This window comes from Papio anubis, chromosome 15 (assembly GCF_008728515.1).
Source record: "Papio anubis isolate 15944 chromosome 15, Panubis1.0, whole genome shotgun sequence".
Taxonomy (NCBI): Eukaryota; Metazoa; Chordata; class Mammalia; order Primates; family Cercopithecidae; genus Papio; species Papio anubis.
Window position 1 is genome coordinate 11,250,262 of NC_044990.1, and position 16,545 is coordinate 11,266,806.

General features: G+C 39.3%; 1 protein-coding gene across 3 annotated transcripts in view; it reads left to right on the top strand.

Annotated features, from left to right (window-relative positions):
- BRCA2 (BRCA2 DNA repair associated) overlaps window positions 1-16,545 on the top strand; it is a 92,875-nt gene that overhangs the window by 40,491 nt on the left and 35,839 nt on the right. For all 3 annotated transcript variants that reach the window (XM_021929368.2, XM_003913740.5, XM_021929370.2), the window contains exons 14-18: window positions 1,303-1,730; window positions 2,831-3,012; window positions 4,139-4,326; window positions 9,088-9,258; window positions 9,745-10,099. In XM_021929368.2, the coding sequence (XP_021785060.2) occupies window positions 1,303-1,730; window positions 2,831-3,012; window positions 4,139-4,326; window positions 9,088-9,258; window positions 9,745-10,099 (1,324 nt within the window). The remainder of the gene's footprint in view (window positions 1-1,302; window positions 1,731-2,830; window positions 3,013-4,138; window positions 4,327-9,087; window positions 9,259-9,744; window positions 10,100-16,545) is intronic.

Below are 16,545 nucleotides of genomic sequence, written 5' to 3' on the forward strand. Positions count from 1 at the left end.
GGCCAATTGACATATTTGTCTATCTGTTTTCTTCCATTGAAATGTACATGCAAAAACAAAATTTTGTTAACTGTGTTCCTCAGCAAAACAATGTCTGGCACCTGGTAGGAATTCATTAAATAGTTGATGGATAGATGAATGGATAACTAAAGGAATAACTTCAAGTTCCAGGTATCCAGGGTTTGGTAAAAGGAAATCTGGGGTTTTCAGCAAGATGTCAAGTATTAAGAAGGGCATGTATGCTGAGAAAGGTGATTACTTTTGGACATACTGAGTTTGAAATGAGTGTGAAACATCAAGGTACAGATGTCTGATGCTGTACGTAGTGTAAAATGTAGGAACAACCCTAGGGGAAAAGTCGAGCATGAGGATAAAGGATATTTTCATTGTTAGGTGATAATTTAAGCAATGGAAATGACTCACATTAGTGAGAGAAAGTGTCTAAGGAAGACATCCAACTTTGGAGACTTTTTTTAGGAATCAGGAAGAGGTAAAACCAGTAAAAGTTGAAAGAGGTACAGTGATGGTGAGAAATTTAAAAGAAGGAAAATGTAAACCGTTATAGCTGTCAGGAAAGTTGAGTAGAGTGAGTTTGTATGTATCTTCATGTGCATCTGGGAGGTCATTAACAACTTTATTGAGAACAGTTTCTGTAGAGTAGTGGGAGAAATGAGAGTTTATTGAGTAGAAATTGAGGAAGTGAAAATAGCTACATTACCTGTTGAAGAAGGTTGACTGTGGAGTATAGGTAACAGTGAGTATTAGCTTGAGGCAGAGATAAAGGCGAGTGAGAAAATAAGAGTTTTAAAGGTAGGCAAGACTTTTGGGCTAAATGAAAAGGACACTTTTAAAAAGGTATACATAGGTAGAAGAGAGAAAAGAGAGTGAGGCAGGATAATTGAAAGAGGGGGTCTCCTGTGGAGACTGAGGTATTAGGCGGGGTAGAGAGTTCAGGTGAAGATGTGAAGGTGAGAGAAGAGGATGGGTAGACATTTCCCTGGTGAAGGAGGTAAGCAGTACTATGATGGAATTGGAGGGGACACACTGAGAGGGTCCACAGTTCACAGACTCTCTTATGTGTTATGTGAGGTAGATTGAAAGTCAAAGGCTAGGAATGAGTGTGTGAGAAACGGTTATAGCCTTGAAAAGTGGTATTGTTTTGGAATGGCAACCATGATAAATGCAAAACAGTTACCAGAATAGGATCACCATATAGCAAATGAGGGTCCGCAGAAAAGGCATATTCCTAAATATTTGTATGTGTACTAGTCAATAAACTTAAATATTTTCTCCCCATTGAAGCACAACTAAGGAACGTCAAGAGATACAGAATCCAAATTTTACTGCACCTGGTCAAGAATTTCTGTCTAAATCTCATTTGTATGAACATCTGACTTTGGAAAAATCTTCAAGCAATTTAGCAGTTTCAGGACATCCATTTTATCAAGTTTCTGCTACAAGAAATGAAAAAATGAGACACTTGATTACTACAGGCAAACCAACCAAAGTCTTTATTCCACCTTTTAAAACTAAATCACATTTTCACAGAGATGAACAGTGTGTTAGGAATATTAACTTGGAGGAAAACAAACAAAAACAAAACATTGATGGACACGGCTCTGGTGATAGTAAAAATAAGATTAATGACAATGAGATTCATCAGTTTAACAAAAACAACTCCAATCAAGCAGCAACTGTAATTTTCACAAAGCGTGAAGAAGAACCTTTAGGTATTGTATGACAATTTGTGTGATGAATTTTTGCCTTTCAGTTAGATATTTCCCTTATTAAATAATGTCCTGATGGTTTTCCATCTTTGGTGATAATTTTAAAACCCTTTTTAATGCTTTAGATTTTCTAAATCCAAAGATTAGGTTTAAATTATTCTAATGTTTCTTTCAAAGATAACTACTTGTGGACTTGTTAAAAAAAAATTAGACACACAATCTAGGACTGCTGTTACTGGAATATGTTTTCTATCATACTACTAATTTTCTTTTAAAAATGAGATAAAAATAGGGCCGGGATGCCTATAATCCCAGCATTTTGGGAGACCAAGGCAGGCGGATCACCTGAGGTTAGGAGTTCAAGGCCAGCCTGGCCAACAACAGTGAAACCCCGTGTCTACTAAAAATACAAAAAAAAAAAAAAATCAGCTGGCATGGTGGCGGGCACCTGTAATCCCAGCTACTTGGGAGGGTGACACAGGAGAATCCCTTGAACTCGGGAGGCAGAGGTTGCAGTGTGCCGAGATCGTGGCATTGTACTCCAGACTAGGCAACAAGTGAAAAACTCCGTCTCAAAAAGAGATAAAAATAGTAAAGATATTTATGTTTATACAGCTTTACAAGTTGAAACATCCTTTCATTTATGAAGAATTAAAAGGGTTACCCTTTTTAGAGAAAAGGAGAGCATGTAAACTTCAAGGAAATTGATATGTATAATTTTATAAAGCAGGGAGTTGTGCTTTTTTTTTCTTGAGACGGAGTTTTGCTCTTGTTGCCCAGGCTGGAGTGCAGTGGTGCGACCTCAGCTCACTGCAACCTCCACCTCCCGGATTCAAGTGATTCTCCTGCCTCAGCCTCCCGAGTAGCTGGGATTACAGGCATGTGCCGCCACACCCGAAAACTTGTGTATTTTTTTTTTTTTTAAAGTAGGGACGGGATTTCCCCATTTTGGTCAGGCTGGTCTTGACCTCCCGACTTCAGGTGATCTGCCCGCCTCAGCCTCCCAAAGTGCTGGAATTACAGGCCTGAGCCACTGTGCCCTGCCAGAGGTTATGCTTTTTAAGTTTCAATTTTATTTTTGCTAAGTATTTATTCTTTAATAGATTTAATTACAAGTCTTCAGAATGCCAGAGATATACAGGATATGCGAATTAAGAAGAAACAAAGGCAACGCATCTTTCCACAACCAGGCAGTCTGTATCTTGCAAAAACATCCACTCTGCCTCGAATCTCTCTGAAAGCAGCAGTAGGAGGCCAAGTTCCCTCTGCCTGTTCTCATAAACAGGTATGTGTTTGTCTACAATACTGATGGCTTTTATGACAGAGTGTAATTTTGTTTCATTAACTAGTATCTACAAATGGCTTTGTTTAAAGAATGAACACATTAGTGCAGGAATGGATGAATGAAATCATCATATTTCCTAAATAGCCTACAGTGGCAGCCTCTGGCCCCTTGCTAGGCCTTCCTCATCCTACTAAAGTGATCTGTGCTTCCAAATTACTATTTCTTTTCCCCCTTCAAATCTTAGTTTATCATTGTAAATGCTTTCAGCTAGGTGTTAGAGAAAAGTAGTTTTAGTGATATTCAAATATGAATAACTGATAGCCCTGAGCCTTCTATGAGCTATTTATATTTTCCAAAGAGGATTCTCCTTAAGCCGGTACTATCTAGTAGAATTTTAGGCAGTGGAGAGGTGAAAATAATATTGATGACATTAATGGCTAACTTTGAGCATTTTCTAGGTGTGAGGTGCTCTTCTAAGCACTTCACACGCATTAAGTATATCTTGCTTAATCCTTACAGTCACCTTGAAAGAAAGACACTGTTATTTTGTTTCCATTTTGCAAATAAGAGAACTGAAGCATAGAGAGGGTTAAATAACTGCCCCAGAGTCACTTAACTAGTAAGGGGAAGAGCTATGATTCCAAAGCAAAGAGTCTGACTCCAGAGTCAAACTCTGAACAAACAAAAAGACACTTTGGTTTAGATATCCTGGGGTGAAAGGAAGCAGTTTGAAAGTAAGCCTTGCCTGTGTACAAATCTGATCACCTGAGGTTACATTCCCTAAAATACTTACACTTTTCCCTTTTGTTTCCCATCTAAGTTTTTGAACTTAAGAGATTTTGTAAAACATTACGTTTTTTTATCCTCACAGTACCTTCCTATGGCAGATTTAACAGGAGGTGTAAACACAGGGGGTGGAAAAGGTACAGCAGACTGTGGAATGTATGGATCATTTATATTACGTTAAAATTTTTAGTTTCTAGTAAGTAAAATGTTTTCGTAGTGAATATTCTAGTAGTTAATGAAAATTTTTGGTAAATTCAGTTTTGGTTTGTTATAATTGTTTTTATTGCTTGATACATGTTTATTTTAAATTATTTTTCATTTTGTGTGTGTGTTTGTGTAGCTGTATATGTATGGCGTTTCTAAACATTGCATAAAAATTAACAGCAAAAATGCAGAGTCTTTTCAGTTTTACACTCAAGATTATTTTGGTAAGGAAAGTTTATGGGCTGGAAAAGGAATACAGTTGGCTGATGGTGGATGGCTCATACCCTCCAATGATGGAAAGGCTGGAAAAGAAGAATTTTATAGGTACTCTATGCAAAAAGATTGTGTGTTAACTTTTATGTATTCCCTCATCCCTCTTTCTTCTCTTAACTGTCTATCGAACTAAAAAGTTGGCTAGAAATCGAATTTTTATGCATTTAATCATTTTAAGTGCATTACGGTTAAGCATTCTGTTGAAGTCTTTTGAAAAGTGCGGTTTGTCCTGGGGTTTAATGAACTGGATTTGCTTGATTTGGGACATTTTTCTTATGCATTTATAAATAAAGGCCAATTTATAAAGTTAAATTTGGCCGGGTGCAGTGGCTCACGCCTGTAATCCCAGCACTGTGGGAGGCCGAGGCAGGTGGATCACCTGAGGTCAGCAGTTTGAGACCAGCCTGGCCAACATGGCGAAATCCCATCTCTACTAAAAGTACAAAAATTATCTGGGCATGGTGGCAGGCACCTGTAATCCCGGCTACTCAGGAGGCTGAGGCAGGAGAATCACTTGAACCCGGGAGGCAGAGGTTGCAAGTGACCCAAGATCATGCCACCACACTCCAGCCTGGGTGATAAGAGTGAGACTCCATCTCAAAAAAAAAAAAAAAGTTAAATTTGAAGGCCAGGCATGGTGGCTCATGCCTGTAATCTCAGCACTTTGGGAGACTGAGGTGGGCAGATCTCTTGAGCACAGGAGTTTGAGACCAGCCTAGGCAACATGGTGAAAACCCACCTCTACAACCAAATTAAAAAATTTGCCCACCCAGGCATGCTGGCTCACGCCTATAGTCCCAACACTTCGGGAGGCCAAGATGGGCTGATTACCTGAGGGTCAGGAGTTTGAGACCAGCCTGGCCAACATGGTGAAACCCCAGCTCTACTAAAAATACAAAAATTAGCCGGGTGTGGTGAGGCACGCCCGTAATCCCAGCTACTTGGGAGGCTGAGGCAGGAGAATCATTTGAGCCCAGTAGGTGGAGGTTGCAGTGAGCCAAGACCACTCCACTGTACTCCAGCCTGGGCGACAGAGCAAGACTCTGTCTCAGAAAAAAAAAAAAAAAAATTGCCCAACATGTACTTGTAGTGCCAGCTACTTGGAAGGCTGACTGAGGTGGATGGCTTGAGCCTGGGAGGCAGAGGTTGTGGTGAGCTGAAGTTGTGCCATTGCACTCCAGCCTGGGTGACAAAGCAAGACCCTGTTCCAAAAAAGGCCAGGTGTGGTGACTCACACCTATAATCCCACTTTGGGAGATTGAGATGGGCAGATCACCTGAGGTCAGGTGTTTGAAACCAGCCTGGCCAACATGGCAAAACCCTGTCTCTACTAAAAATACAAAAATTAGCTGGGCATGGTGGCATGTGCCTGTAATCCCACCTACTCGGGAGGCTGAGGCAGGAGAATCGTTTGAACCCGGGAGGCAGAGGTTGCAGTGAGCTGAAATCGCACCACTGCACTGCAGCCTGGGTGACAGAGTAAGACTCTGTCTCAAGAAAAAAATAAAAATAAAGGAAGTTAAATTCAAAATGGCCTTATGGTAGATTCTTCCCCCGACACCCACTTACTTCATGTTTTCTTTCATTGTGTATTTTAGTAGATACAAAATATAAATAAACACTAAAAGTTAAACAAATACTTGAATATCAATAATTCTAAATAACTAGAAAATCTCAGAGCCCTAAAACAGCAACAATTTAGAAACTGCATAACCTCTTTTTATTGTAATTTTTACAGAAACATAATTTAAAGCTTTTTGTTATCAGAGATATATTACATTATGCCAGTGGCAAAAGATGGGATTTATTTCCTCAGCATCCTTATTTTTAAATTTCTGTACATTTTTCCAAAATTTATAGTTTTGGAAAAGTGGTAAAACTTTTTTTCCTGAATTTTGTTTTAACTTTTAAAAACAAATATTGTTTACGTCTTGCGTATCTTATATAACAAACATCTGCTTATAGATTCCAGTAAGAAAAGTAGGTTAAACAGTTGTATTATTTTCTCATACTAAATAGACTGCATAAGGTAAAAGTTAATGATTGCCCTGTAGTCAAGTGGGAATGTGGAAGCTCTCGTTAGTTTTTTCTGATAATTCAGCAAATCTCTACTGAGCGCCTGCTATGTGTCAGGTACTATTCTGGGTACTAGGGATAATAAAGCAAAACAAAAAAGTCCCTGTCCTGATGAGTCATACATTCTAGTGGATGTGGAAGGCATAGAAAATGTTGAAAAGTAAGTAAATTGTACAGTATGTTAGAAGAAGATTTACATACTATAAAGATAGATGAAGCTGGAAAGGTGTCAGAGAAAGTTGGGCAAGGAGATGCGATGTTTAGTCTAATAAGTAATTAGGAAGGCTTCACTGAGTCAGCTACATTTGATAAATGACCTAAAGTAAAAGGAGGGAGCATAGGACTATCCTAGGGAAAGACCCCTAGTCTCTCAAAGGGGAGCGTGCTTGAAGTATTTGAGGAACAGGAAGTTAGTGCAGCTGGAGTAGAGTGGATAGGAGAAGAGTAGTCGTAGATGAGATACAAAGGGAGGACCTCATAGACCTTTATAAGAACCTTACCTTTTACTCTGCATGATTTTTACTGAATAAACTACTGGAAGGCTTAAAGCAAAGGGTAACATGATCTGACTTTTTTTTTTTTTTTTTGTTGAGACAGTCTCACTCCGTTGCTCAGGCTGGAGTGCAGTGGCACAATCTCAGCTCACTGCAGCCTCCACCTCCCTGGTTCGAGCGATTCTCCTGCCTCAGCCTCCCGAGTCACTGGGACTACAGGTGTGCACCACCATGCCCAGCTGATTTTTATATTTTTAGTAGAGACGGGGTTTCACCAAGTTGGTCTCAAACTCCTGACCTCAGGATCCACCCTCCTTGGCCTCCTAAAGTGCTGGAATTATAGGTGTGAGCCACCATGTCCACCCTGATGTAACTTATTTTTGAAAAAATAATTCTAGCTATTTGTTGAGGAGAGGGGCAAGGATGGACGCAGAGAGACCACTTAAGCTATTGCAGAAATACATGTGAGAGGTGGTTGCTTGGACCAGGGATGTGGCAGTGGAATTGGTGGAAAGCAGTTGGACTCTGGGGTGTTTTGAAAGTGGCACCATTAGGAGTTGCTCAAGGATTAGATATAAAATGTGAAAGAGGAGGAGAATAACAATGGCTGTAAAGATTTTGACCTTAGCAACTGGATGGATAGAGTTACTGTGTAACTACCAGAATTGAGAAGACCAAAGATGGAGGGAAATGGAGAGTTTGGTTTTGGACGTTTGAAGCTTGAAATGTAATGGTAGACAGCCAAGTAGAGGTGTTAGGTAGGCAGTTGGATATGCAAGTCTATACACAGGTAAAGTATAGGCCAAAGAAATCAGTTCACAAGTCATCGGCATATAGATGACTTGAAGGCCATGGAAAGGAGACTGAGAAAGAGCAACCAGAAAGTTAGGAATAAAATGCAGAATGGGGTGTTGCATGCCAAGTGAAGATGGAATTTCAGGGAATAGAAAATGACCAGCTGTGGAAGCTGCTTCTAATAGGTAAAGTAAGATGAGGACTGAGATTGGCCACTGGATTTAGCACTGCAGAAGACATTACTAACATTAATAAAAATAGCTCAATAGGTTGGTGGAGTGATATCCTGATTAGAATGCAGTTAAAGAGCAGTTGAAGAGCAGGAGTTGGAGACACAGAATAGAGTCAATTCTTTTGGGAGTTGCCAGAAAGAAGCAGAGAGAGGGACATTGCTTGGAGAGGAAGTAGGATCAAAGAGTCTTGATTTTGGCTTGTTTCAAGGTAGAAAAAAACCATATCTTATGCTGATTCACATCGTTCAGTAGAGAAGGAAAAAACTGATGATGCAGAAGAGAGAGGAGGCATTTCCTGATCGTTGGCCTTGTAGGCAGCAGGGGGTATAGGAGCTAGTATACAAATGGTAGAAGAGGGCAAAGTGTAAGGATGCAGATGCTTGGAAGAGGGCAAAGTATAGGGATACAGATGCTGTGAGTGGATAGATATGAGGGTGGGTGCTTATGAAAGTTCTCTTTCGATTACTTCTGTTGTCCTAGTGCTAAGAGTATGAATGAGAAAGGAGGAGTTAGAGATTTGAGAACAGAGGGGACAGGATCAAGGAGAGCACCAAAACTAAGAAAGGCAGTTCTCAGGTGTGATTTCTAAAAACAATCTCTTTCATAAGAAAAATAATGTAAAATATAATTACTTAAAATCAAGGATCTCATTTTTCAGGAACAAATATGAGTTGAAATCGTTCTGTTGACTCTTAAGTGGAATTTTTTATTTTGTTTTTATATTTTGAGATAGAGTCTCACTCTGTTGTCCGGGCTAGAGTGCAGTGGCACTATCATGGCTCACTGCAGCCTCAATCTCCTGGGCTCAAGCAATCCTCCCACCACAGCCTCCCAAGTAGCTGGGACCACAAGTGTGAGCTCCCACTCTTGGCTAACTTTTTTTATTTTTTGTAGAGATGTGGAGGTCTCACTGTGTTGCCTAGGCTGGTCTCAAACTCCTGGCCTCAAGCAATCTTCCTGCCTCAGCCTCCCAAAATGCTGGGAGTATAGGTATGAGCCACCATACTTAGCAAGTGAAGTTTTTATCGGTATGATATTTTGATACATGTCAAATAATTTTCTGAAATTATATTACTTGTAGATCATATGAACTCATAAAAACTTACTGAATGATCTTGAACAATGTAGTTTTTGTACAGAGAATAGTCGTAGTTGTTGAATTCAGTATCATCCTATGTGGTTTTTATGATAATATTCTACCTTTATTTGTTTAGGGCTCTGTGTGACACTCCAGGTGTGGATCCAAAACTTATTTCTAGAATTTGGGTTTATAATCACTATAGATGGATCATATGGAAACTGGCAGCTATGGAATGTGCCTTTCCTAAGGAATTTGCTAATAGATGCCTAAGCCCAGAAAGGGTGCTTCTTCAACTAAAATACAGGCAAGTTTAAAGCATGGCCTTATGTAATCATGTACTGCAGTATGGTTAAGGTTTCTGTGTAATCTGTGACTTCCATGTCAAAATGTTGCACAAGCCAGTTGTCAGTGACAGTTGCCATCCCACACTGCTGTTCTCTTGTCATCCCTAGCCCCCATTTAAGAGAGATCACACATTCATGCATTGCTTGCTTCCCTCTTTCCCCACCTGCTCCTTATCCTCTTGATGTATGAGAAGAATATGAGTTATTAATTTGATCCACTATTTGGGGATTGCTAATAAAGCATTTTTGCATTTTATTTTTTGCTTTTTAAAAAGAGTTCATATTTTAACAATATGAAACAATATATGGCTAATTACAAAATTTTTAAATTCTCAGTATTTCTTAGATAAATTCAGTTTTTATTCTCAATTATTCAGTGACTTGTTTAAACAGTGGCATTCTAGAGTCACACTTCCTAAAATATGCATTTTTGTGTTCACTTTTAGATATGATATGGAAATTGATAGAAGCAGAAGATCGGCTATAAAAAAGATAATGGAAAGGGATGACACAGCTGCAAAAACACTTGTTCTCTGTGTTTCTGACATAATTTCATTGAGCGCAAATATATCTGAAACTTCTAGCAATAAAACTAGTAGTGCGGATACCCAAAAAGTGGCCATTATTGAACTTACAGATGGATGGTATGCTGTTAAAGCCCAGTTAGATCCTCCCCTCTTAGCTGTCTTAAAGAATGGCAGACTGACAGTTGGTCAGAAGATTATTCTTCATGGAGCAGAACTGGTGGGCTCTCCTGATGCCTGTACACCTCTTGAAGCCCCAGAATCTCTTATGTTAAAGGTAAATTAATTTGCATTCTTGGTAGAAATCAGTCACTGATTCAGTTAAATTCTAGAGGTTTTACATTCAAATTTTAAATACTTATTAAGGATGCTCAATTTCTTAAATATACTGATCATTTTAGTATAAAAAGCATATTCTTCAGACAGTTAAAGTTTTTGTGCAGTTTTTGGGAGGGCCAGAGATCTTTCTTGAGAAATAATACATTTCCAATTAAAAAGCAAAAGTAAATTTGCACCATTTGATTTTGGTATCTGTAACTTGCTGCCCTCTTGTTCTCATAGCTTTGCTTTGATCAGATCCCTATTCCACTCTGGATTAGAGAATTATATTTTAGTACTTCTCAAATATGTAATAAATACACTTTTCATCTCTGTAGATTTTAAACTACATAACAGGACTTTGTCATATTGAATGGTCTGCAGTATTGCTATCTGAAATTACTGATAATATTGTACATTCAGATTCACTTAAGAGGTAACCTTGCAGAGAATTTACTTCTCTGGTATTCTGGATCACTCTAAAGAGAACATTTTATAAATTAAACATTTTTAAGGTAAAGATGTATTTTGTTTGGCATTAGTTCCATGTTGGATTGATTGCTTTTTACTGAAAGCATTCCATTAAGCTGAAACAGTCTTTTGTTTTATGTTGCTTAGAATATCAAGCTTGCAGTGGCTTTCATTTTCTTGCTTTTTGTTTGTTTTGTTTTGTTTTTCATCAAATCAATGCATGTGCATAATTTGGAAACTCAACTTTAATATAAGACATATGACCAAAAAAAGCAGTTGCTAGCACAACCCTCCCCACCCTCATTCATGGTCCCCAGAGGCAATCATTTCCAGTCCCTTTGACTTTTTTAGCTTGTTCTGCTGTCTTCTTTCTCTCTTTAGTTTACAGAGCAACTGTTAACTTCCTGCTATGGAAAATGAGAATTTCAGTCTCTTACTCCAACACTGCTACATACTTCTCTACCTTCTTCCCCATCTTCCCTCTACTAATACAGCATGATTTTTAGTGAAATCTGTATTCAGTGTTTACATTATAATGACTAAAAAATATTTTTTGCAATTTAATACCTAATATACTATGATCACCTTTCCTTTCTTTACAGCTTACTGCTTTCCATGGAGTTATTAACTGTCCTTTTCATTTCTCTTAATTTTCTGTGTCCTTACACAGGAGCTATAAAAATCCTGCCCAATATGTTAAAATTTCTCCGTTGGTTCCATTTCTGTTTCTTGGAGAACCCCTGGACCTTTTTTTTTCTTACTGCATTCTGAAGTGCTCATTTTCTTTTTTTTTTTTTTTTTTTTCTCCCTGAGACAGAGTCTTACTCTGTCGCCCAGGCTGGAGTGCAGTGGCACGTTCTCGGCTCACTGCGAGCTCCGCCTCCCAGGTTCACGCCATTCTCCTGCCTCAGCCTCCCAAGTAGCTGGGACTACAGGCGCCTGCCACCACACCTGGCTAATTTTTTTCTTTGTATTTTTTAGTAAAGATGGGGTTTCACCATGTTAGCCAGGGTGGTCTCTATCTTCTGACCTCGTGATCTGCCCGCTTCAGCCTCCCAAAGTGCTGGGATTACAGGCATGAGCCACCGTGCCCTTCCCGAAGTGCTCATTTTCTATGTGTGCCATACAGCTTTCATTCTATAAATTATTCTTACCTCTTTTCTGTGTTAGAAACCCCATTTCCTGGTTTCCATATCATCTTTCTAGAATATTTCCCCTAGTTTTAAGGGCCCACAACTCTCAGAGGCTTCTTGTGGAAAGGAGCATGCAGCTTTTTGATATCTTGGGGTAAGGTTGGCTGGATATAGAATTCTAGGTTGAAATTATTTCTTCAGAATTTTTAAGACATTTCTTTTATCTTCTTTAGTATAGCTCCTGCTAATTTCAGTGCATTCTTTGTTTTTTTTTTTTTTTTTTTTTTTTTGAGACAATGTCTTCTCACTCTGTCACCTAGGCTGGAGTGTTTTATTTTGTACAGATGAGGTCTCCCTATGTTGCCTAGGCTGGTCTTGAACTTCTAGGCTCAAATGGTCCTCACACTTCAGCCTCCCAGAGTGCTGGGATTATAGGCATGAACCACTGCACCTGACCCATGGTGCTATTTTTATCTTCAGTCATTCATTATGTACTCTGGTTTTAAGAAATTAAGATTGTTTTGTCTTTATTTTTATTTATTTATTTATTTATTTATTTTTGAGACAAAGTCTCGCTCTTGTCACCCAGGCTGGAGTGCAGTGGCGTGATCTCGGCTCACTGCAACCTCTGCCTCTTGGGTTCAAGTGATTCTCCTGCCTCAGCCTCCCGAGTAGCTGGGATTACAGGTGCCTGCCACCGCACCCAGCCAAATTTTGTATTTTTAGTAGAGACGGGGTTTCACCATATTGGCCAGGCTGGTCTCAAACTCCTGACCTTAGGCGATCCACCTGCCTCAGCCTCCCAAAGTGCTGGGATTACAGGCATGAGCCACCGCACCTGGCCTGTTTTGTCCTTAAATTTCACAGTAATGTACTTTGATGTCTTTTTTTTTTTTTTTTTTTACTTTAATTCTTGGCCCAGATGCTTACTGGCACTTACTCTAGAAACACATCATCCTTCGTTGAGTTCTGGAAAATTTTCTTTAAGTGGTTCTTTTATAATTTCCCTCCATTTTTTTTCTCTACTTTTTTCTGGAACTCCTGATGTTTGGACACTAGGCCTCCTACATTGTTCCTCTAATTTTCTTGTCTTTTCTCCTACTTTCTATTTCGTTACCTTTTTTTATTCTCACTTCTGGGATGGTTTTTAATTTTTTCTTCTAATTCTTTTTATTAATATGTCATGTTTTATAGATTTATCTTTAAATATTTTTACATAATTTTATGACAAAATACAAAAAAAGCAATTCCTAAAAATTTAGAAAGTCAAATGAAAGCAAAGAACTTAAGTGTATTTTCAATTAGAGCATAATCATACCAAGAAACTATTTCAAGTAACCTAAAAAATGTTTTATGTCCCTAGTGGTATATTCCCCAAGAACAACAACAGCAACAATAACTATAAAATGAAACAAAATCTTAAACTATTCTTAGTCATCATGTTGTTGGTGGTAGTGTTGGTATTCCTATTCTGAAGTTATAGTGGATATAAAGTATGTTGAAATATCCTTTTACACTCTTTTATGTATGTTTGTTGTATGTGAGTAATTATATGATTATAGAGAACAGGGATCTTTTTATCAGAGAAAGGTACAGATGTGAGACTGAAGTAAAGGAAAACCTGCAGTTCTGCATTTGTATTGGAAATATCATTATGAACTCGAGATCTATATTATCTTTAAAAAATACATACTGGCTGGGCACGGTGGCTCACGCCTATAATCCCAGCACTTTGAGAGGCCAAGGTGAGTGGATCACTTGAGGTCAGGAGTTCAAGACCAGCCTGGCCAACATGGTGAAACCCCGTCTCTACTAAAAATATAAAACTTAGCCAGGCATGATGGCATGCTCCTGTAGTCCCAGCTACTGGGGAGGCTGAGGTGGGAGAATCACTTGAACCTAGGATGCAGAGGTTGCAGTGAGCCAAGATCACACCATTGCACTCCAGCCTGGGCGACAAAGTGAGACCCTGTCTCAAAGAAAAAACAAACAAACAAAAAAAACGTGCTTACTAGTTTCGTCTATCAAAAAGAACAACAACAAAAAAATGAACAATCCAGCAGTACTGAGTATCCCTAGTTCTCAGAATGTTTTCTAAGTACCATTTTCTCTTAAAAAGATGCAAGGTGTCTTGAAGAAATGTCTGAGTCCAGATTCAGGGGAGGATATATATGAATCTGGAAAGTCTTGACATACCAGAAAAAAACTAAGCATCAAACACGACTAGTGTCATGTCAAAAGGACTCAGGAGTGTACTAGAATAGATTCTTACTGATCAGAGATAAAATAATTTGAGCATCAGAAAGGATAATAACAGGCTGGGCACAGTGGCCCACACTTCTAATCCCAAGATTTTGGGAGGCCAAGGTGGGCAGATCACTTGGGGTCAGGAGTTCGAGACCAGTCTGGCCAACATGGTGAAACCCCATCTCTACTAAAAAATGTAAAAATTAGGCCTGGGGGCAGGTGTCTGTAATCCCAGCTACTTGGGAGTCTGAGGCAAGGAGAATTGCTTCAACCCAGGAAGCGGAGGTTGCAGTGAGCCAAGATCTTGCCGCCGCACTCCAGACTGGGTGACAGAGCGAGACTCCATTGCAAAGAAAAAAAAGAAAAAAGGATAATAGCAAAAAATTGAAATTCATAACAAATGATACCTCTACTCTCATTGTTTTAAAAACTAAAGCCCAGGCACAGTGGCTCACACGTGTAATCACAGTACTTTGGGAGACTAAGGTGGGCAGATTGCTTGCATTCAGGAGTGTGAGACCAGCCTGGTCAACATGACAAAACCACATCTCTAAAAAAAATACAAAAATTAACCAGATGTCATGGTATGCATGCGCCTGTAGTCCCAGCTACTTGAGAAGCCGTGGTGGGAGGATGACCTGAGCCCAGGAGGCAGAGGTTGCAGTGAGTTGAGATTGTGCTACTGCACTTCAGCCTGGGTGACAGGGCCAGACTCAGCCTCAAAAAAACAACAAAGACTAAGTAAAAGGAGAAAAAAATCAAGCATTTATCTTTCTTCTCTTATGTGATCTATATATTGGGACCCTCAAGTAGATCTGGGGAAGTTTCTGTTTATAAAAATGTTTCAACAAATAAGGAATAATAGAATTAAAATATAACCATTTCGCAACCCTCAAATTAGGGTTGTCTTTTCTTCTAATTCTTTGTTTTTTGAGACGGGGTCTTGCACTGTTGCCCAGGCTGGAGTGCTGTGGCACGATCTTGGCTCACTGCAACCACCTCCTCCCAGATTCAAGCAATTCTCCTGCCTCAGCCTCAGCCTCCTGAGTAGCTGGGATTACAGGCATCCACCACCACACCTGGCTAATTTTTTTGTATTTTTAGTAGAGACAGGGCTTCACTATGTTGGCTAAGCTGGTGTCGAACTCCTGACCTCGTGATCCGCCTGCCTTGGCCTCCCAAAGTGCTGGGATTACAGGCTTGAGCTACTGTGCCCAGCCCTTTTCTTCTAATTCTTAAAGTGAATTTGTGTCTACCAACATAATTTTCAAGAAACCTTTATTATTCCCTAAATGTTTTCTCTCTTTGTGACTTTCAGTTCTTGTTTCATAGATACAGTATCTTCTTATCTTTCTAAAGCTAATGATTAATGTTTTGTTTTCATTTTCATTTTTTCTGCTTCCTGCATTTTTTTTTTAAATGAAAACCTTTCTCTGTTTGAATCTTTCAGGTTAGAGACTTTCCTCAATGGTGATCATTGACTGATCCACAAGTTGTATGTGTGGTGAGGCTTGTCAGCTCATAGGGTAGTAATGTGATAATTTAACTAGGAGACCCTCAAATATCAGTGACTGTTCCGAGTGTTGAGCAGAGTAAGGAAATTAATAGGGAGAGTCATTTTCAGCATAAAAATTTTATTTCAGTTTTGTTTTCAATAATAGCATCTCACCCCCACCCTGGCTGCATCTGCTCAGTGTTCCAGAGAGTCCACGATATGTATGGTTCAGCCCTCCAGAAAGTAGTCTCCTGCATTTTTTTTTTTTTTTTAAATGCTGCAGCAAGAATAGGGTCCTGGGTTCTTTTTTAGTATGAGGGAGGGACAGCCACCTGGCTACTTGGGATAGGAAAGAAAATCTGGTGTTTCAACTACTTTTGTACAAAATGTCAACCATTTTTTCCTATTTTCAGCCCCACCATATGCTCCAGCCTTCACAGGTACCTGTTGCCTCCAGTTTCTGCGTGTTTTCCTTTAATTATTTTGTTATTTAATTATTTTGTTCCTTTAATTATTTTGTTTCATATTAACTCCTTACAACAAGTTTGGTGGCTGAATAACCTTGGGCAAGTTGTGTAGTTTCTCACATATTTTAGTTTTATCGTCATCTGTAAAATGGAGATGAGTCTTAGGATTATTGTGAAGAAAATTTGTTTTTTTCTTTTTCTTTTCTTTTCTTTTTTATTTGGAGACGGAGGCGCATTCTGTCACCCGGGCTGGAGTGCAGTGGCACAATCTCAGCTCACCATACCCTCTGCCTCCAGGTTCAAGCAGTTCTCCTGCCTCAGCCTCCCAAGTAGCCGGGATTACAGGCGCCCACCACCTCACCTGGCTACTTTTTTTTTTTTTTTAGTAGCGATGGGGTTTCACCATGTTGGCCAGGCTGATCTCAAACTCCTGACGTCAGGTGATGCGCCTGCCTCGGCCTCCCAAAGTGTTGGGATTACAGGCGTGAGCCACCTTGCCTGGCCAAAGATTAATTGTTAATATACGTAAAGTGCTTAACACTATGCCAGGTACCTTAGTAAGTGTTCGATGAATATTTGCTCTTTGTGTTAA